Genomic DNA, 21,762 nt, shown 5'->3' on the forward strand with positions numbered 1-21,762 from the left:
AATCACATTGAGAAAGTTCCCTTCTAATCCTTTTATCAGGAAAGGGTATCAAACACTATTCCTGTCTGTTGAGATATAATCCCCCCCCCCACCCCCTTTCTAGTTTGAAAGCTGCCAGAATGCAATATACCAGAAACTGGCTTTTAAGAAGGGAAATTTAATAAGTTACAAGTTTACAGTTCTAAGACTGTGAAAAATTTAATAAGTTACAAGTTTACAGTTCTAAGACTGAAAATGTCCAAATTAAAACAAGGCTATAGGAATGTCCCGTTTAAGGCACCCAGGGAATGATACCTTGGTTCAAGAAGGCCGATGAGGTTCAGGGTTTCTCTCTCAACTGGAAAGGCGCATGGCAAACATGGCAATGTCTGCTAGCTTTCTCTCCAGTCCTGTATCTTAAAGCTCCCTCGGGAGCATTTTCCTTCTTCATCTTCATATGTTTCTAGCTGCATGGGCTCTTGGTGGCTCTTGTGGCTTTTTCCAAAATGTTCCCTCTTTTAAAGGATTCCAGTAAACTAATCAAGACCCATCTGGAATAGGTAGAGTCACATCTCCCTCTAATCAAAGATTAGCACCCACAATTGGGTGTTGTGTGCCTTGGTGGAAATAATCTAATCAAGTATTCCAATCTTGAATAGGGACTAAAAGAAATGGCTGCCTCCACAGATGGAGCAGGATTAAAACATGGGTTTTCTAGGGCACATAATCCCTTCAAACTGATACACCATTCATTTATTGATATATTACATTAATTTATTTTCTCGTGTTGAACCACCTTTGTATTCCTGGAATAAATCCCATTTGGTCATGTTGTATAATCCTCATTTTGATGTGGTGTTGAATTTGTTTTGCTAATATTTTGTTAGGGACTTTAACATCCATATTCATAATGGATATTGGTCTGTATTTTTCTTGTCTTATGATATCTTTATCTGGGATTATGTTATTTTTGTGCTTCCAGGAATTTTTCCATTGCATCTGTTTTTCTGATTTGCATGCAGTTGTTCATAGTGTCCTCTTATAATCTTTTCTTAAGGTTAGTGTGATGTACCCCCTTTCATTTCTGATTTTAATTATTTGAATTCTCTTTCTTTTTTTGTCAGTCTTCCTAAAGATTTGTCAATTTTATTGATATTTTCAAAGAACCAACTTTTGGTTTCTATACTTGCTTTTGTAAGCTTGCTATTGGAGTTAGATTCATTATCACCTTATTACTCCAGAACGGTATTAACCTTGGCTGCATATTGGCAGTTGGAGAGTGTTAAAATATTTTGATTCCTGGGTCTCTTCCTTTTATAATCTAATTGTCTGGGGTGTGGCATGAATATCCGGATTTTTTTTAACCTTCCACATGAGATTCTGATTTGCAGTTCATACTGAAAACCAATTTTCTAGAAACTACCTGTGGAAGGCTTGGAGACAATGAAATGTGGTTTGTGCCTCCTTCTTACCTGTTTCCTTCTTAATCTTGCCAAGAGTCAGAAATAGGTTGCTCTTTAAAATACCGGGTAGTGAAGGAAATAAGATACGGACAGGTGGGAATGGTGAAGGATAGGATTATTCCTATTTAAGGCAAAACGTTTATTTTTATTTAAGCACTGAATAGTCTTATGTAACAATTTATCATTTCTAATGTCCTGTAAATCTCATATGCACAATGACTTTTTTTTTTTTTACTGATATTTCTATAGAAGTTCTAATGAGACTGATTACCATAATGAAAACTTTCTTTGTATACTGAGAGTTTTTCTTTTTTCACTATTTGTTAAATAGATTCCTATTTCAGGAAATAGTCTGTTATCTTTCTCTAGAGAAGATAAAATAAACCATTCTGTTAGCTTGGAATGTGCATTCCCCCCCTCCCCCCAAGCAAACATTTGTCTCATCTCATTGTTTGGTTTCCTGTTAAGTAATGTGGTGTATATGCATATTCATTTCAGTTCTGATGTCATATTGAAGCCCATTGGTGGGCAGTTTCAGCCAATCAGAGTTTTTTGGTATCTAAGTAAGAAAGATATATAGTTTTGGAATAACAGGAAACTACATGTTTTTAACATCCTGTTATTCTGGATTTCGTGACTCGCTGCTTCACCATAATGAAGGTTAGTAGAAAATTTATTTATTTTTTTGTATGTCATGACTGAGTTTTCCAAGGTCAAGAATTAGAACTTTAGAGCTGAAAGAGATACACAGACCAGCATTTTAAAATGAAGAGAACTTTTATATTTTACATGTAAAAGATTTAAGGCCTAATAAGATTAATACTTTTCATTGTTTAAAGAAAATGTATTTTACCCCATATTTATCATTTTAAAAATGTAGATGAATATAAGTCAGTTTAGATAATGCTTTCATCTGAGTTTGTATTTCTTCTTAAATAAGAAATATTACCATGGATGAATTGTATTCTATATAATGTGATTCTAAATATTGTCGTTTTTGTAGAGTAGTTCTTTTTATGAGAAGAATCTGTTTCATGAAATAATTATAGTTTGTCCATCATCTCTTTTAGAAATGATATCAGTAAGTGTAAAATGCTTAGATGTATTAAAATCTTTAAAAAAATTTTTTATTCAATTTAATTCTCTTGATCTCTTAAAAAGCGAATTCTGGTTTCAGTTGTCTTCTTGAATCTTTTAGTAATTTAATGTCCTTCTTCCTTGAGGTTGTTTTTCGACTTCTAAATTTTCTTATTTTGTTTATTCATGTTTAAATAAATAAACCTCGGGTCTATTTTTATTCGTTATTTCTATATTATTTCTATATTCATTATTTCATTATAGACAGAAGACCCATGAACAGAAAATGATATTTTAGTAAGACAGCAGTAATTATTCAGATTTGAATAGCTTTTTAAATCATCTCTTTATGTGAATTTCATTTATAGTAAAATCTCAGCATCTACTGGATGGATGGTTGGATGAATTGGTTCATTTATCCATTCTATATGTAAACATTAATTTAAATGTTAAATTGATGTTAATTAAACCTAGCCTTTTGCTAGGTTTTGGAAGATGCAATGTTATTGTAATAAGAGTTCATCATTGCCTTCGTAGATGTTATTGTCTATGGTAGAGTACAGACGTTGAGCCGAAGATTATAATTGTTATAAATGTGCAAGGGCAGCATATTAGGGGTACCACACCTAATCTGTGGGAGAAGCAAGGTAGAGGACTTTCAAGGAAGTGCTCTGTCAGGAAGATGAGTAAGCCTTAGCCAGGAAAAGGAGTGGGGGCAGGGGAGGGAGTAAGGAAGGAGAAGGAAATTACAGGCAGGATCTGTTAAGAGGTCTGCTGAATTAGAGGAACTTTAAGAAGAGTATGGTAGGGCCTAGAATGAGGGAGAGTGAGGTAACAGGGAAATCTGGAGAAGAAGTCAGGACCAGGTTATCAAAGACCATGCAAGGTTACATTTACGAACTTTAGACTTCTAGATTGCAGGGCCATGGGAAGTCATTTCTGGTTATTGAAAAAAAGGTAGAGGCATTCAGAATGATGAAGACCAGTAAATCCCTTTTACTAATATAGAATATTGTGGAAGACTGTCAGTTTTATATGTATGAGCCAACATATAAATTACATAATTCACCAAGTGTTTGAATGTCTACTGATACTTATTCCAGAAATCACTGATCAAGTTTGTTCATTTTTATGTCAGTGAGAGAAACTTTGAAGTATAATTACACAGTGTAATTTTTGGTTTGTAAATGCTTCTTTCTGATATCTGCACTTCTGAAAGAATTTTTCTCATTTTTCTGGTACATAGTTGTAGATGATTTAACTATTTATGCACTTGGGGTTATTTGATTATCAAGAGCTTTATAGTCTTTAGACAGTATTTGGAATAAACACATACATATGCTCACATGCAAAAACACAGTTTAGGCAAGATGATGTACTTTATCTTTCCCAGCTCCAGTATTGATAGGATCAAGTAACTGTCAGTGTTATCCGACTAACTTCATCATGATCTTAGATACCTGGATAGCCCTAAATTGGAAAAAAAAATGCAGACTTAAACACAATTATTTCCTAGCCCCAGTATTTGGTCTTAAGGGTAAAAATGTTTTCCTTTTAATGATCCTGTTTCATTTTTTGAATGTTTGTTTCTCCTTTTCTTTCCCTTCTCTTATTCTCATTCACTTTGTGTTTTCTCACATCTGTGTTTTTCTTTCGTGGTTGGAAGCTGGGAAATAGACTCCCACTTTAACTCTTTTTCTTTGATTAGGAAAGAAATTGTGTCATGCTCCACCAAAAGGCTAAAAGGCCTCTGCTTTAAGTGGAAAGATTGCAAAACATTTACTGCTGAGTGTTTATTGGGTGCCAGTATCAAATCAGGCCCCATGCCTCAGTTTATAAAGATGAGGTGGAATAGAAGTGTGGGTGGTTGTTTAGGAAACGAAATCTGTTTATTTCATGTCTGTGAGGCTAAGCTCACTCAGTCTTCCTCTCTTAGATGGTACCTTCATCTTTATAATTTTAGCCTGGGAATCCTATACCGGTGGATGTGACATGGCTGATAGAGCTTAATTTATTCTTCACCTAAAGTAAGACTCTACTAATTTTGCTTTTTAATTTTTCCTTTCAGACATTTGATGCAAATGATTTGTATCAGGGGCAGAATTTTAACAAGGTCCTGAGTTCCTTAGTGACCCTGAATAAAGTAACAGCAGGTAAGACTCTTTTTTATTGAACTTGAAGGGGTGGGAAGACAAAAAGGGAGAAAACCTTTAGTTTCTATTAGCACTGCACAGTGAGCATTATTGAATTAAAAAAAGTTTCTATTGCATTACATTTTTGATTTTTTGCTTTTGCTGCTAATTTTTTTATTAGCAAAATCTTTCTCTTGAGATTCTCTGGTAGATATCAGATGTTTTACTTTCTGTAGACATGCAGATTTCTCACCTAAAAATATAGCAGAGTAGAAATGCTCATCTATATGGGAAGAATCATGGGCTATCTTGGAACTTCAAGACAGTCCATGATTCTTTTTTTTATTCTTTCTGTGTTTTTATTAAGAGTTTATGCTGATTAAAAGCTTATATTTAGTTAGCACTATGTTGTTAGTATTATGCTTATATCTAGTTAGTTACCATGTTAGCACTTGTACCGAAGTGAGTGCCCAGTGAATTGGCTCTCTAAAGTAAACATCTACCTGATCAAGTTTTCCTGAGAGCTGTGAGGGAATCTAAGATATGTATGTGGTTTGAAATGTTCTGCAGCCCTCAATTATTGCCAAAATGGAGAGAGGTAGGAGTTAGAAGTGGGGAGAGATACATTTTCCCCCCTCTTTTCTTAAGACCACAGTGTGAAGTGTTGAGTTTTTTCTTGTCATCAGCTCTATCCACTTTATCTAAAAAAAAGTCCTTTGCTTCTTCCAGTGGAGCCTCTGAAGGGTTCTATCTTAGAGCACTGTATTGCCTAAAAAGAAGAAACCTAAATGGCTTTTTGTTTTTTAACTTTTTCTTCTTCTATTTATAGATTTGAAATTTCATATATATGTGGGAAAGTTAGAGAATTTGAGGTGCCTGTTTCTTTAAGTTTATTTTGTAAGAGTCTCTTCTCAGCTTCATTTTGGGCCTTCAGCTGTGGATTATTTACGTCACTGTATCTGGAGTAAGGACTGATTTTATAATTTGGTGCTACAGTCTCTAGCTCTGAGAATCATTCTCTATGGAGTGGACTGTCTTTAATGCCATCTTCCGACACATATTTTGCCTTTAGATTGAGGTTTGAGAGCCACACTGTTTCCTGTATACCTGGGTGAGAAGTACAGTGCCTAGTGGTTATGGAAGAGTAGGAGGTGAAGTCTTACCCAGTATAGAAAACCCCAGTCTCGCTCAACATGTGCTGTCAAAGCAGGCTGCTGCTGTCCTTGACTTCCCAAGCATATATTTGGACATGGCTAAGTTTTTATAGTTTGACTTTCTAAGGTTTAAAGTAGAAAATCTCTTAGGGTTATTCAGATGAATGCATCTACAAAAACCATTAAATTAGAATTTCTGTGGTCAAGTAAAAGGAAAATTTATGGAGAGTCTAAATCCAGGAGAAGAAAAAGAGATGGGAATGGAAAGGAATGATTAATATTTAAAGAGAAGGAATAAAAAAATGGGTATAAAATAATTAAAATCATCACATCATTTAATGATTTGTAAACAAGAGTGTGGCATTTTATAAAGTAACTTACTTGTTAAACCATGAGGCTGTCTTCTGTATCCCTACATTGTAAAAATGATAGCTTCACTATGAACAAACAAATAATAAAGAGGAAAATCAATTACCTGAAGAAATGGATGACATAGAAATGGAAATATATTTAGGATAGATTATATTGGGATTTAATAAAAAAAAATTATGTGAGATCAAGCATGTAGTATGGCATATTCACATTTTTAGGTAACTTAATATATTTATACCTTAAAGTTTTGGATGAAATAACTTATAGCTAATACATGTTTCTATGGCAGACAGGGACAAGAATAACATACATAAATAAAATAAAAATAAAATGTATTTATTTTATTTATGTTTATTTATAGTTCTTAATTTGACCTCTTCTCTGTTCCCACTGAATACTCCTCTGGGGGTTGTTTATAGAGTGAAAATATAGTAAATTTGAATTTCACCTTACGTTCTCTCCCTGCCTACATTTTATGTGGAAATGCTTATTAGTAAAGCAGTCATCAAAAGGTGATAATGGGAAAGAAATGATGAGGAGGTAATGTGATTGTGAATAAGTAAGGTTTAAATACTGTATTTTATAAATAATGGGAGACTGAAAGAAGCCAGGATCAAATATCTCATGGGCACATATCACCATCATTTTCCCTCCTATCTTATTTAAATGTATTTCTCCTTTATTCTGATATCATTGTATATGTATTGAATGTAAAATATGTAGCTCTGTCCTTTAGTACATTTTGAAGCTATGAAATAAATTTGGTACTTCCCCCTCAGTTTTTAAACAATACCAGGGACCCCTCTTGGAAAGAATTGTTTGCTTTTATATTTGTTGTCTGCTTGCTCTTAATTTTTGTTTTGACATTGGGCTGATGGAAATGACCATAATCTTTTTAAAGTTCAAATAAATGACTAACTTAAAACAGTTGCAACTGTTGCTTCTGGGATTGTTGGCCTTCTTGAAAAAAATTCTGCCGATATCATCTCGGTTGCTTAAAAATCTGTTTGTATTCTCAAAGCGAGTATATGAATATTTGCCTTTTAATTGGACTGAAGATTGCCTATAGGGAAGCAAGGGAAGACCTTAGGATTCCTTAAATGTACTAAAAAAATTTCCCTTGAACATTAGTATCAGTAGAAAACCACAGAGATGTGGCTGATAGCCACTATGGGTAAAATCTTTATGATGTATCTTCAGTAGCTGGTTTTTGTGCTTAGGATGGCATAAAGCTGGTTAAAATCACGTAGACCCTCTGTCACTATGTAATAGAAAATACCAAAATGGAGATTACTCATAGCCCTAAGCAGGACCTTAGAATTGTAGGAGCCCTTTAGAGATGACTTGATAGGAATTAAAGACTGTTATGATAGGGTTGTTTTAGAACAGGGTTCCCAGATACACATGTCTATAGAGTCAGGCCTCAAGAGAAGTAGTAAGGGAACTGGGTTGAGCCATATATGGCCAATGCAGCTGGGCTAGTTTATCATACTGAACATAGACCCAATGTTGCCGTATCTTAAGTTTTTCAAGAAATCTGAGGTTTTCTTTGACAAATTCAAGCTTTTAAATATTGACTGATTTGAAACCTTATAGGATACCAAATGAGCCAATTCAAGCATATCTGCCAAAAAAATATGACCTGAAGATTATCAGTTTAAGAATGTTTCTATAGGAGGCTCCCCATTGTAGCTTTAGGAAAGTGGAGTATCTAATCATGAAGGGAATTCAGAGAGAGTAGAACTAAACCCTTTGAATATTTGCTTATTCTGATCCTTTCACCAATACTGAGAGATGAATAGAGCATGCAGTACCTTCAGTTTTAGGAAATGATCCTTGAACAGTTCTCTCTGGCTGAAAGATACAAAAAGACTTTTTGTTGGTTTTGAATTAGAGCCCTTTCCATTTGTTGCAAAATAATTAATTATTGCTCATTGCATGAAGCATAATATTAGAAATATGAGTGTATTATGGTGATGCGTTGGGTAATGAGTACTCTGCCAAATAGTTTGAGAGGCTTATTTTTTCTAGGTGAAGGGAAACTATTAAAAATAATTGTAAAACATTTCAGAAGTAAAATACGTTATGGATATATTTAGTAATTATACTGGAGAAATTATATTAGAAAAGAACTAATAAATAGTTATTGCCAGATAATATCTGGAAAGATAATTGGGAAATGAATGAAAGTTATACAGTAGACAAAGAATTTGTTCTTTGTCTACTGTATAAATGGCTTGCTTTGTTGAGGCCTTTTGTTGTGTCCCACTGTGACTGTCCTATTTTTAAAGCCTAGTGCAAATTGAGGGTAAATGGTATCAAGCATTTTAAGGTTTTTCTTTTTTTCTTTGTGCATGACCTTTACAGACATTGGACTAGGAAGTGATTCTGTATGTGCTCGGCCTTCATCCCATCGAATAAAGTCTTTTGATTCTCTTGGATCCCAGTCTTTACATAGTCGGGCTTCAAAGTTGTTTCAGGGCCAGTATCGAAGTTTGGTAAGTTTTATATAGATATTTTGTTATTTAAGTTTGGATATGATTTGGGACTGTGAATGTGTGTATATGTTACTAGAAAGATGTATATGCATGCCCCTTATAATGTCTAGTGCTAGACTTTGACTTTACCTTCATTTCTTTAATCCAGTGTGTTGTTTGCTTATTTTCAAATTATCCAGATAATAAGCTTAATGAATGCTTTTTGAGAAACTTGTTTATTTTGGGTTGGTCGTATCTTAGGATGCATGAATCTGTTTATCTAGTGATACATACATTTGGAAATATTTCCCTGGTTACTTGGAGAGTATTTTCTTATTTGTAATACACAAATTTATAGAAATATGAAAATAAGAAATGTAAAAGTACTTAGGAGGTATAAAGAAGAAATGGTTAAAGGTTAAGAATCTATATGTTGTGTTTTTGCTTCGTAGAAGCATGATCTGATGTGCTTTACTGAGTTAGGATATAGTTTATAGGAAGAGGGAATCCTTTATAATGGCTGGTAATGAGGTTGGGAAATAAATGAGGTTTATTTTCCATTACTGGAAAGTGAAGAATAATCCATTTAAAAATCCTCAGGATATAGGCTGTGACTGAAGAACATAGTATTTACAGTGAAATTGGAAGACAGAAATTAGGAAAGACCAAGTTTAGTACTGAATGGAGAAAGTATGGAAAGAAGTCATCATAGTAGTTAATGGGGACTGAGAGAGCTCTTATCTGCCATTGTGAAAACACTTGCCATCTGTTGAGCTAATGAATGATTATTATTTTGTTAACTGCAAGTTACATGCTTCTCTTTCATGCAACATTTCTAGTAAACTATTTTATGTCAAAACATAAAATGATCTTTAACATTTCAAGTGGAACTTCTATAAAAGGTGAATCTAAAGAGAATCTGATTATTCTAGAGTTTTTAGGGCATAATAGCTTTCTGTCTGCTGACACAGAAAGTAATATAGCTAAGTAAGCTAATGGTGATTCTCAGAAAATAAAAGTTAATTTGATTAAAGTTATATTTGTAGAGGGAAATAAATTCAAGTTTAGTTCACAAAGCAGTGATAAAAGCTGAAAGATGTAGAAAGAATATGAATGTTTTGAACTTAAGTTGTTACTGCTTTTTTCTGATTGTTTTTTTCTTAAAGTTGTTCTGTTGCCTCATTTCTGATTTTGAATACAGTACTACATGTATTGATTAGTTCCTCAAAGCACTCCTATGACAGACACAAAATAAGGTCGTGAGAACAACTAGTAACTGAGATGGTAGTTAAAGTATGAACAAAGGAATTTAAAACCAGCATCCTTAAAATACTGATCTTTGTTTTGGGGATAGTTCTGTTTCATACAATTTCAAAACTAAGCTTTATTTTAATGAGTTTACAAATCTGGTGTTCAAGAAATGACATGTTGCTTTATTAGCCTTAATACTTTATTGTGGAAATTTTCAAACACACATAAAATATGAAACCATCACCCAGCTTTAAATAAACTTTTTGCCATTATTTTTTCATTATAGATTATTTTTAATCCAAGAAAATTGCCTCAGTGCTATTAATAAAGTACATACAGAAAAATCTAAGGGCAAAGAAATGACCATTCTTACCTAGCATGGTTATTTACCATGTTGTATGAAAGAGAAGTCATCTCACTAGCAGCTAATCAAAATAAGTGCCAATCATACATATGATTTTGAGCATCAATTTAAGTAAGAGAATATTTGTGAGGTTTTCCTTCTATCATCCTTTATTTTGGTGAGAAGTGACTTGATTTCTTGAAGCATTTCTTCTACTTGTATTGCTTTTAAAGTGTTAGCCCCTTCTAGGCATTCTATTCCATTCTACTTTCGCCCATCCTACCCTGCTCAGGTGCAGGGCCTCTAACATCTCTTAATCAGGGATTCCAGACTTTTTTTGATTGTCATCCTAATTTTGTAAAAATACCCTTGCTTTAGCACCAATCACTGATTTTACAAAATGTTGTTTTTTGTTTTTTGGTTTTTTTTTACATAGGCAGGCACCGGGAATCGAACCCGGGTCCTCGAGCATGGCAGGCAAGCACTCTTACCTGCTGAGCCACCGTGGCCCGCCCCAAAATGTATTTTTAAAGCTTACAAGAAATTATATTGAAATCTTTTCAATTTTCCTGGACAAAAAACACAGAAGACATTGTGCTTCTTTTGCATGCCATCATCAGTTATAAGACCTTTTTCTTATTAAACATTTTAACATATCTGAAAGTAGCATGTGTCTTACAGTTGATGGTATGTCTTAATTTAATTGACAATATTTGGTGGTATATAAAATAATCTGGTGTCCCATATCAAAATGCACTATGTGGAAACCGAAGCTCAGCAAGATTAAGATATTTACGCAAGATCGCAGGGCTGAGAAATAGTCATCTTTGGTGTAGAAATTGGGTCTTTCGCCACTTGACAAGTTTTTATTTCTCTATAAATGAAATTATAAATGCTTTTAGGAGATGAAAAGTTAGAAATTATTAGGATAATTTTAGAACATTGGATAAAGTACTTAAGCTATATGAGCAAAATGTTGATCCGTTGTGCTTTGATAATAATTGGAAAGATGTAGTGAAGAATAATGTGGTAGTTCTAGATTACTGTGTTCAAAGGCGGTACATAGGTTGGTTTCCTTTTTCCCTTTGGGTTATTACAAGGAGAAGAATTTCTTCAGTCTCTTCTTATTATAAATTTTTATTGAAGTATGAAATATGTTGAGAAAAGTACATGTATCATAAGTGTGCAACTTGATGAGAGGTTTACAAATTGAACATTCCTGTGTAATCAGCACCAAGATCAAGAAACAAAACATGATCAGCATCCTAGAAGCCTGAAAACCTCTGACTTCTAATAGTAAATAATAGTTTTACCTGCTTTTGTATTTTATAAATGAAATTATATAGTATATACTCTTTTTATAAAAAGCCTGTCTTCTTTTGCTCAACCTAATATATTTTAGAATACCCTGAAGTACATATTGATCCTAGATATATGAAAAGCTTCAGTTTCAGGGGAGTTTTTTTTTAAAAAAAGGAGGTGGGAAAGGGCTGGCCAGTTGCAGTGCATCTTGGTAGGGTCTTTGCCCTAGCAATGCACAGAGCCCTCTGGGGGTGCCTCTGGAAGAGGAGCCTGGTGGCTCTCTCCTAACCCCAGTCCTGCCAGTGACCAAGGGCTAGATGATGGAGGAGCATGCCAACCTGATGCACATGATAAAGCTCAGCATCAAGGTCTGGCTGCAGTCCACCCTGAGCCTGGACTGCAGCCTGGATACTGATATGCCCTCTTGCAGCAGTGCCTCAAACATGGGCTGAAAGAAGATTTTAATTGGCCAAAATGAATCTTTCTTTGGTCCTTTGGAGCTGATGGAGAAACTTTGTTCAGAAACATCAGATAGAGCCACTAGTGTCAAAAATCTGCCAGAATTAAAGATGTTTGTGGGAAGAGAAAGACTTGCTTTATCTTGCACTCATGCAGATTATCTGAAAGTGATTATAGACAATAAACATCTTATAAGTGAGTTCTGTGAGCTGGAGGCATTAATGATGACGGAAGAAGGGATGGTGATGCCAGTCTGCTCATGGGGCTCAGTGTTCTAGATGCCAGTCTCCTTGAAGGGAGAAGACCTGAGCTCTCAGGTGGGTGTGATTGATTTTTCCCTCTACCTTCGGGATGTTCAGGATCTTGATGGTGGCACAGAGCGTGGAAGAATTCCTGATGTCTTCGATCAAAAGAATTATGTGGAAAAACTTAACCAACACTTAAACTGCATGGTTTGGGGATCTTCAGGCCAAGATAGATGGCTTGGAAAAGACAAATTCAGAGCTTCAAGAAGAGCTTTCAGCTGCAACTGACTGAATTTGCTCACTTTAAGGAGAGCAGTAACAACTCAGAGAACAGAACAACTTAATCTGTGAAAGAAGCAAAAGGCGCATTGAGATTACAAAACATGATATAAAAGTTGAGCTGGAGACTTACAAGCAAACTTGGAAGGCCTGGATGAAATGTACAGTGACATGTGGAAGCAACTAAAAGAAGAGAGGAGAGCTCAGAATTAGGAAAAGAACTGGAGTTACAAATTGGGATGAAAGCCGAAATGGAAACTGTGATGAAGTTGCTGGAAAAAGATACCCACAAGAAACAGGATACTCTCGTTGTCCTCCACCAGCAGCTGGAAGAAGTCAAAGCAATCAGCTTACAGATGTTTCACAAAGTACAGAATTCTGAGAGCAGCTTACAGCAAATGAATGAAGCCATGTCCTCTTACTGAGGAAAAACCAACCAAGCTATGTCCAGCACGAAACAGATGGAAGACAGATTGCAGCAGTCGGAGAGGGCCTGGCGGGACCGAGGATCGTTGCTGCATGCTGCAGCAGGAGCTGGTGGCAGGGTGGGCTCTCTGCAGCAGCAGCTCTCCCAGCTGCACTACCAGTGCTCAAGTCTTGAGAAAGAGCTGAAATCAGAAAAAGAGCAACGACAAGCTCTGCAGCGAGAACTCCAGCATGAGAAGGACATGTCCTGTCTGCTCTGAACACAGTTACACTAAGTTGAAGAGCTAAAGAAGGAGCTATGGGCACTGCAGGACGAGAAGGCCGAGCTACAGAAGATCTGCGAGGAGCCAGAAGCAAGCTCTCCTGGAAATAGACCTGCTGTACTTCATCCCATCTAAACTGAAGATGGAAGACATAAAAGAATTGAGTAAGACACTGAGGGCTGTGCTGGTTTGTGTTTGTGGACCCCAAAAAAGCCATATCCTTTAATCTTCATTCAATATTGGTGGCTGGGAGCTTTTTGATTGTTCCTATGGTTCACCCAATTATGGGTGGTAACTTTTTTTTCTTTCTTTCTTTTTTTTTTTTTTTGATTAGATGGCATCTATGGAGTTGTGTCTCCGCCCATTCAAGGTGGGGTTGCTTACTGGAGCACGTTAAGTGGGAACCATTTTGGAAAGAGCTGCAGAGCCTGCACAGCCAGAGACCTTTGGTGATAAAGAAGGAAAACATCCCACAGGGAACTTCATGAAACAAGAAGCCAAGAGAGAAAGCTAGCAATGCCACCATGTTTGCCATGTGTCTTTCCAGTTGAGAGAGAAATCCTAAACATCATCAGTTTTCTTGAACCAAGTTATCTTTCCCTGGATGCCTTAGATTGGACATTTCATACTTTAATCGGGAGATTTTCATGGCCTTAGAACTGTGGACTTGCAATTTAATAAATTCCCCCTTTAAATGCCATTCTGTTCCTGGTATATCACCTTCTGGCAGCTAGCAAACTACAACTAGGGCCATACTTGCCTGAAAGATGACGAAGCAGCATACTGTAAGCAGTGCAAGAAGGAATTCTCTATTTCCTGGAGAAAGCACCACTGCCACAACAGTGGCCGCATCTTCTGCAACACGTGCTCGCACAATGAACTGGGCCTGCCCTCCTACCCCAGGCCTGTGTGCTTGTGTGACAGCTGCCATGCCTTGCTCCTGCAGCACTGCTCTTCAACCAGTCCTTGACCTGTGTCCCTGGGAACACTGCCACGCTCTTTGGGTCTCAGGGAAATACCAGGACTTGGGAAAATTTGCTGTTTCCCACGAGAGACAAGGGAAAGGATAAAATCCTTGCCTGGCCAGCTGGCACACTGGAAGAGTGTGCTGGAGCTGGGATAGACACACATACCCTTCCTTTGCGAGCTCTCTGTGGTGAAATTCTTGCACCTTGATGGGTTGTTAAAAGTAAACTGTTTTGCTGCTGCTGTTGTTCACTTGTCAAAGAATTAGACTGTTTTTGTGGCAGTTGTACTAGTGATTAATCGGCTCTTCCACTCCCATCCCACCAACCCTCCAAGCACACCTCTGCTCTTTTTACACCATCTAAGGGTCTCTGTTAGTTAGGGTTCTCTAGAGAAACAGAATCAACAGGAAATATCCATAAATACAAAATTTATAAGAGTGTCTCGTGTAACCGTGGGAATGTAGAGTCCAAAATCCATAGGGCAGGCTGTGAAGCTGATGACTCCGATGGAGGGTCTGGATGAACTCCACAGGAGAGGCTCCCTGGCGAAAGCAGGAAGAGAAGAGAAGCTGTCTCTTCTGAATCCTCCTTAAAAGCCTTCCATTGATTGGATTAAATGCCACTCATTGCAAAAGACACTCCCCTTGGCTGATTACCAAATGGAATCAGCTGTGGATACAGCCAAATGATCACAATTTAATTCTATGAAATGTCACAGCAACAGACAGGCCAGCACTTGCCCAACCAGACAAACAGGTACCATCACCTGGCCAAGTTGACACATGAACCTGACCATGACAGTCCACCACTTGTCAACTTGACAGCTATATACAACACCTTAAACCATGCTTAATTTCTAAATAGAAGACAATAAGGATGCATTTTCTCCCCTCACCTAACAATACTTATGTCCTGCGTATAACCGGAAACACATTAAATCTCCCCAGAATAGGGTGCAAGTCCTTGGGTAATATTCATTCTTAAACTTGATATCTTACAACTTAGATAGTATAACGTAAACAAAACAGCATTACAGGCCTTGTTTCTATAACTGATCACATGGTCGTAGTTGATATTTATCACTACCTTCTTCACTACCCATTCCATGTTCCCTTTACCCTCAGCACGTACTTCAGCTGACCATGATTCTTTGCCTGGTGAGGTGACCCAAACCTTCATTCCTGAAGTCTCAGAGCTGTTGGTAGCCCTGCCTGGATTGGGTTGTTGCAGTTTTCCATTGATTTTAATCACAGAGCATGGTAGTACTAAAAGAACCCCTAGGGGATCTCTTGTATTCCGGGTAAACTCTTCTTTACCTCCACTGTGTAGTTGCAGTCCTATTTCCCCCTGATAGTCAGGGTCAGTCACCCCAGCCAGTAATGTAACCCCCTTTTTGGCTTGTTGATCCAGGGGCATAAGTAACCCAAAATGACAAGGTGGCAGTCTTAGGTTCTAGTTCAATGGAATCATTGTTGTTTCTCCTGGTGGAAGCACTTCCCCTTTTGGAACTAAAACCTGTAGACCAGCAGAGCTCAAGGTTGCAGGGACAGGAAGCAAAAATTTTCGTAGTGGATCACTAGGGGTAATAGTGAGTGGTGCCACTCCCATTACCACCCCTTGGTTACTGGAACCATGGATCCTGGCTATGGGAGAAATAGCACCATACAGCAGATGCTGATTCAGACTATACACAGCTTCCTGGAGAACATTGCTCCAGCCCTTCAAGGTATTGTCACCTAGTTGGCACCATTATTGAGTTTTCAAAAGGCCATTCCACTGTTCTATCAATCCAGCTGCTTCTGGATGATGGGAAACATGGTAAGACCAGAGAATTCCATGAGTATGTGCCCTTTCCCAAACTTCATTTGCTGTGAAGTATGTTCCTTGATCCGAAGCAGTGCTGTGTGGAATACCATGATGATGGATAAGGCATTCTGTAAGCCCACAGATGGTAGTTTTGGCAGAAGCTTTGGGTGCAGGGAAAGCAAACCCATATCCAGAGTATGTGTCTCTTTCAGTTAAAACAAATTGCTGCCCCTTCCAGGAAGGGAGTGGTCCAGTGTGATCAACCTGCCACCATGTAGCTAGTTGGTTACTTTGGGGAATGGTGCCATATAGGGGGGCTGAGTGTGGGTCTCTGCTGCAGGCAGATTGGGCGCTTAGCAGTGGCTGTAGCCAAGTCAGCCTTGGTGAGTGGAAGTCCATGTTGCTGAGCCCATGTATAATCTCCATCCCTACCACCATGACCACTTTGTTTATGAGCCCATTGGGCAATGACAGGAATTGCTGGGGAAAGAGGCTGAATGGTATCCACAGAACAGGTCATCTTTTCTACTTGATTATTAAAACCTTCCTCTGCTGAAGTCACTCTCTGGTGTGCATTCACATGGGATGCAGATATCTTCATGTTTTTAGCCCGCCCAGAAAGATCTATTGACATACCTCTTCCCCAGACATCTTTGTCACCAATTTTCCAGTTATGGTCTTTCTAAGTCCCTGACCATCCAGCCAAACCATTAGCAATAGTCCATGAATCAGTGTATAAATGCACCTCTGGCCAATTCTCTTTCCAGGCAAAATGAACAACCAGGCACACTACTCAAAGTTCTGCCTACTGGGAGGATTGCCCCTCACCACTATCCTTCAAGGACACCACAGAAAGGGGCTGTAGTGCTGCAGCTGTCCACTTTTGGGTGGTACCTGCATATTGTGCTGAACCATCTATAAACCAGGCCCAAGTTTTCTCTTCAATCAGTATGCTGTAAGAAACTCCCCAAAAGGCCGTAGCTCTGGTCTGGGAAAGAGAAGATGATGTGGCAAGAGTGGAGACCATAGACATTTGTGCCACATCCTCATGTAACTTACTTGTGCCTTCAGTACCTGCTCTGGCCCCATCTCGGATATACATTTCCATTTTATGGTGGAGAACTGGTGTGCATGCCCAACTTTATGGCTTAGTGGGTCACACAATACCCAACTCATGATAGGCAACTCGGGTTTCATGGTAATTTGACGGCTTATGGTTAAGCATTCGGTTTCTACTAAGGCCCAGTAGCAGGCCAAAAGCTGTTTCTCAAAAGAAGAGTAGTTATCTGCAGTAGATGGTAAGGATTTGCTCCAAAATCCTAAGAGTCTGTGTTGTGATTCTCCTATAGGGGCCTGCCAAAGGCTCCAAACAGCGTCTCTATTTGCCATTGACACTTCCAGCACCATTGGATCTGCTGGATCATATGGCCCAAGTGGCAGAGCAGCTTGTACAGCAGCCTGGACCTGTCGCAGAGCCTCCTCTTGTTCAGGTCCACACTCAAAATGAGCATTTTCTGGTCATTCGATAAGTGGTCCAGAATAGCACACCCAAATGAGGAATATGTTGTCACCAAAATCCAAAGAGACCACTAGGTGTTGTGCCTCTTTTTTAGTCATAGGAGAGGCCACATGCAATAACTTATCCTTCACCTTAGAAGGGATGTCTCGAAATGCCCCACACCACTGGATACCTAGAAATTCCACTGAGGTGGAAGGCCTCTGTATTTTTGTTGGATTTATCTCCCATCCTCTGACACACAAATGCCTTACTAATAAGTCTAGGGTAGTTGCTACTTCTTGCTCACTAGATCCAATTGACATGATATCATCAATATAATGGACCAGTGTGATGTCTTGTGGGAAGGAGAAGCAATCAAAGTCCCTGCAGACAAGAATTATGACATAGGTCTGGAGAATTGATATATCCCTGAGGGAGGACAGTGTAAGTATATTGCTGACCTTGCCAGCTGAAAGCAAACTGTTTCTGTTGGTCCTTACTAACAGCTATTGGGAAAAAAAGCATTTGCCAGATCAATAGCTGCATACCAGGTACCAGGGGAGGTATTGATTTGCTCAGGCAATGATACGACGTGTGGAACAGTAGCTGCAATTGAAATAAGCTCTAGTTGAGCTTACAATCATCCACTGTCATCCTCCAAGACCCATTTGTTTTCTGCACAGGACAAATAGCAGAGTTGAATGGGAATGTGGTGAGAATCACCACCCCTGCATCCTTGAGGTCCTTAAGAGTGGCAGTAGTCTCTTGGAATCCCTCTAGGAATCCGATTTTGCCTCTGATTTACTATTTTGCTAGGTAGGGGCAATTCTAGTTGCTTCCACTTAGTCTTTCCCACGATAATAGCCCTCACTCCACGAGTTAGAGAGCTAGTGTTGGGATTCTGCCAGTTACTCAGTATGTCTGTTCCAATTATGCGTTCTGGAACTAGGGAAATAGCAACAGAATGGGTCCAGGGGCCCACCGGACCCATTATGAGATGGACATGAGCTAAAATACCATCAATCACCTGACCTCCATAAGCCCCCGCTCTCACTGGTGGACCAGAGTGACGTTTTGAGTCCCCTGGAATTAATGTCACTTCTGAACCAGTGTCCAGTAATCCCCAAAATACTGATCATTTCCTTTTCCCCAATGCCCAGTTACCATGGTAAAAGAGTGTCAATCTCCTTGGGGAAGGCTTGGAGGAAGATTAACCATATAAATTTGTCGCAGTGTTGCAGGGTTCTCCCGAAAAGGGACCTGACCTCCCCTTCATTCAAGGGGCTCTGGATCTGTAAATGGTCTCAAGTCTGGAAATTGATTAAGGTGACGTGACTCTTTGTTTTTTAGTTCAAGTTAGACTTTGTTCAGTTGATCTAAAAAAAGAATTCTTTTGTTTATGCAGCTCAAACAAAAATTTAGTAGACTGCCCATCTATTGTACTTCTACATACCCCATGAATTACTAGCTAAGACCACAAAAAATCACGATGCTAAAGTAGTAATTAAAAGTATCTTTTCCAGCTTCCAGTGACATTAGTGACAGTGAAATGGAATCTTTCTTACTCAACTGTTGTGATTTCAGGCTGAAATTGGTGTTATGGAGTAGTCATTGCAATACTGTTCTTTTTAGAGTATCCTGATTTCAGCCTGTCTTTAATCTTCCCTTCTGATTGAGTACCCCTTGGAACAAAAGAGTTGATCATTAGATCAATATCTTAAAAATATATGTATTTTAAATGTATATATCCTTAAATATAATAATTGCTGAACAAATGGAAATTTGTTGAGTTGGAAATTTTCTTACATATCTAAAATGATTACCTATCCTCTGTAAATGTCTTCTTACCTCCCCTTTCAAACATTTCCCTATCCTTTCTAGGGTATTTAGTTTATGAAAATAGAATTCTTTAGTGGTGTTTTCCTAACTTGTGTCTTCAGTTTAGAGAATTACTGTTTTTTTCACATTTGTGACTGTAAAATAGAATGTAGTTTATGTTTATAATTTCCTAACATTGCTACCTCTTCTTAAATTCAGGTCAGTATTAGATACTTAACATATATGGGTGGTTGCCTCAGCACTCTATTGCTGAGCTTTACCTGTATATTTGAGGGGAGCAGGGTTATCCCAGTAGGCAGTTTAACCTTTTAAGGGGCCTGCTTACATGCTTCATTCAGTTGTTGGAATTTATCAACACGATTTGATATGTGCGTGTTATGTACAAAGCAGACTTGCTCAAGACGCTTTGGAAAAGTTACAGAAAGGAGAATGTAGTGAAGATCATAGTTAACAACTGATGAATGGTGATAACAGTTTGCAAAAAGAGAAAACTCATTATAGCAAGTATGGATAATGTTTCACCTAACAAGAATAAGGAAAATATGACACAAAGTGTGAGCTTCACTTGTTGTAAAGGTAAATTTTATCCTAACTCTTTTCATTCAAAAGATGTTAGTAGTGATTGTGCTTGAGGTGCTGTCAGTTAAAGCTTTCATTGCCAAACATTAGGGTGTTACTTTAAGTTTTCTAAAAATATAAAATATTTAATTTAATTTATTAAAGAAATACATGTTTATGTAATTTATTAATTTAGTAACTATAATTTATAGTTTTGTATGATTTCATTCTTTTTAAATTTGAGGCTTGCTTTGGATCTAGCGTATGGTCTGTCCTTGAGAATGATCCATGAGCACTTGAGAAAAATGTGTATCCTGCTGTTGTGGGGTGTAATGTTCTATAAATTTCTGTTAAGTCTTGTTAATTTATCGTATTATTCAAATTCTGTTTCTTTGTTGATCCTCTGTCCAGATGTTCTATCCATTGATGAGAGCAGGTGTATTAGTTAGGGTTCTCTAGAGAAACAGAATCAACAGGAAACACTTGCAAATATAAAATTTATGAAAGTGTCTCACGTGACCGTAGGAACGCAGAGTCCAAAATCCACAGGGCAGGTTGCGAAGCCGATGACTCCGATGGATGGCCTGGATGAACTCCACAGGAGTTTGGCTCACCAGCCAAAGCAGGAATGGAACCTGTCTCCTCTGAGACCTCCTTAAAAGGCTTCCCATGATTGCATTTAGCATCACTAATTGCAGAAGACACTCCCCTTTGGCTGATTACAAATGGAATCAGCTGTGGATATATCTGACGTAATCATGACCTAATCCTATGAAATGTCCTCATTGCAACAGACAGACCAGCGCTTGCCCAATCAGATGAACAGGTACCACAAGTTGGCCAAGTTGACACCTGTCCCTAACCATGACAGCAGGGAACTGAAGTCTCCAAATATTATGGTAGAGGTATCTGTTTCTCCCTTCAGTGTTTGCCTCATATACTTTGGAGCACTATGGCTTGGTGCATAAATATTTATGATTATTATGTCTTTTGGTTGAATTGTTCCTTTTATTAATATGTAGTGTCCTACTTTGTCTCTTTTGATTTACATTTGTCGGGTATTAGTATAGCTACTCCTGTTCTTTTTGGACTGTTGTTTGCATGAAATATCTTTTCCCAACCTTTCATTTTTAATCTATTTTTGTCCTTGGTTCTAAAATGAGTCTCCTGTAGACAGCATGTAAGTGGGTACTGTTTTTTAATCCATTCTGCCAGTCTGTCTTTTGATTGGAGAGTTTAATTCATTAACATTAAATGTTATTATTATAAAGACTGAACTTGCTTCTAACATTCTGTCTTTGGATTTTATATATCATATCTATTTTTTTTCTCTCTTTTTACCTTTACTGATAGTCTTCATTTCTACACTCTTCTCCAGACCTCTCTCTCCTGCCTTTTCCTGTCTGCCTGTAGTGCTCCCTTTAGTATTTCTTAACAGAACTGGTCTCTTGGTCACAAATTCTCTCAGTGATTTTCTGAAAATATTTTAATCTCCCCTTCGTTTTTGAAGGACGATTTTGGTGTATATAGAATTCTTGGTAGGCAGTTTTTTACTTTTAGATTCTTAAATATGTATCATACCATTGCCTTCTCGCCTCCATGGTTTCGGCTGAGAAATCTACACACAGTCTTTTTGCACTTCGTTGTATGTAATGGATTGCTTTTCTCTTGTGCTTTCAAAAGTCTCTCTTTCTCTTTGACATTTGAAAATCTGATTAGTAAGTATCTTGGAGTATATCTGTTTGGATGTATTCTGTTTCGGGTATGCTGTACTGCTTTGCTTTGTAGGTTTGTCTTTCATAAAATGGGATTTCAGTGATTATTTCCTCCAGTAATCTTTCTCCTCTTTTTCCCTTCTATTCTCCTTCTGG

General features: G+C 37.7%; 1 protein-coding gene and 1 pseudogene across 9 annotated transcripts in view; both read left to right on the forward strand.

Moving 5' to 3' along the window:
* Positions 1 to 21,762, forward strand: part of ARHGEF7 (Rho guanine nucleotide exchange factor 7) — a 267,744-nt gene that overhangs the window by 108,964 nt on the left and 137,018 nt on the right. For 7 of the 9 annotated variants that reach the window (XM_077158695.1, XM_077158691.1, XM_077158687.1 and 4 more), the window contains 2 exons: positions 4,588 to 4,672; positions 8,545 to 8,675. In XM_077158695.1, coding sequence (XP_077014810.1) covers positions 4,588 to 4,672; positions 8,545 to 8,675 — 216 coding nt within the window. Of the gene's footprint in view, positions 1 to 1,740; positions 2,103 to 4,587; positions 4,673 to 8,544; positions 8,676 to 19,783; positions 19,910 to 21,762 lie in introns of those variants that run through there. The other 2 variants (XM_077158689.1, XM_077158692.1) reach the window with 2 other exon arrangements.
* On the forward strand, positions 8,682 to 19,717 carry LOC143681569 (RUN and FYVE domain-containing protein 1-like; annotated as a pseudogene).

Source organism: Tamandua tetradactyla, chromosome 4 (genome assembly GCF_023851605.1).
Source record: "Tamandua tetradactyla isolate mTamTet1 chromosome 4, mTamTet1.pri, whole genome shotgun sequence".
NCBI lineage: Eukaryota > Metazoa > Chordata > Mammalia > Pilosa > Myrmecophagidae > Tamandua > Tamandua tetradactyla.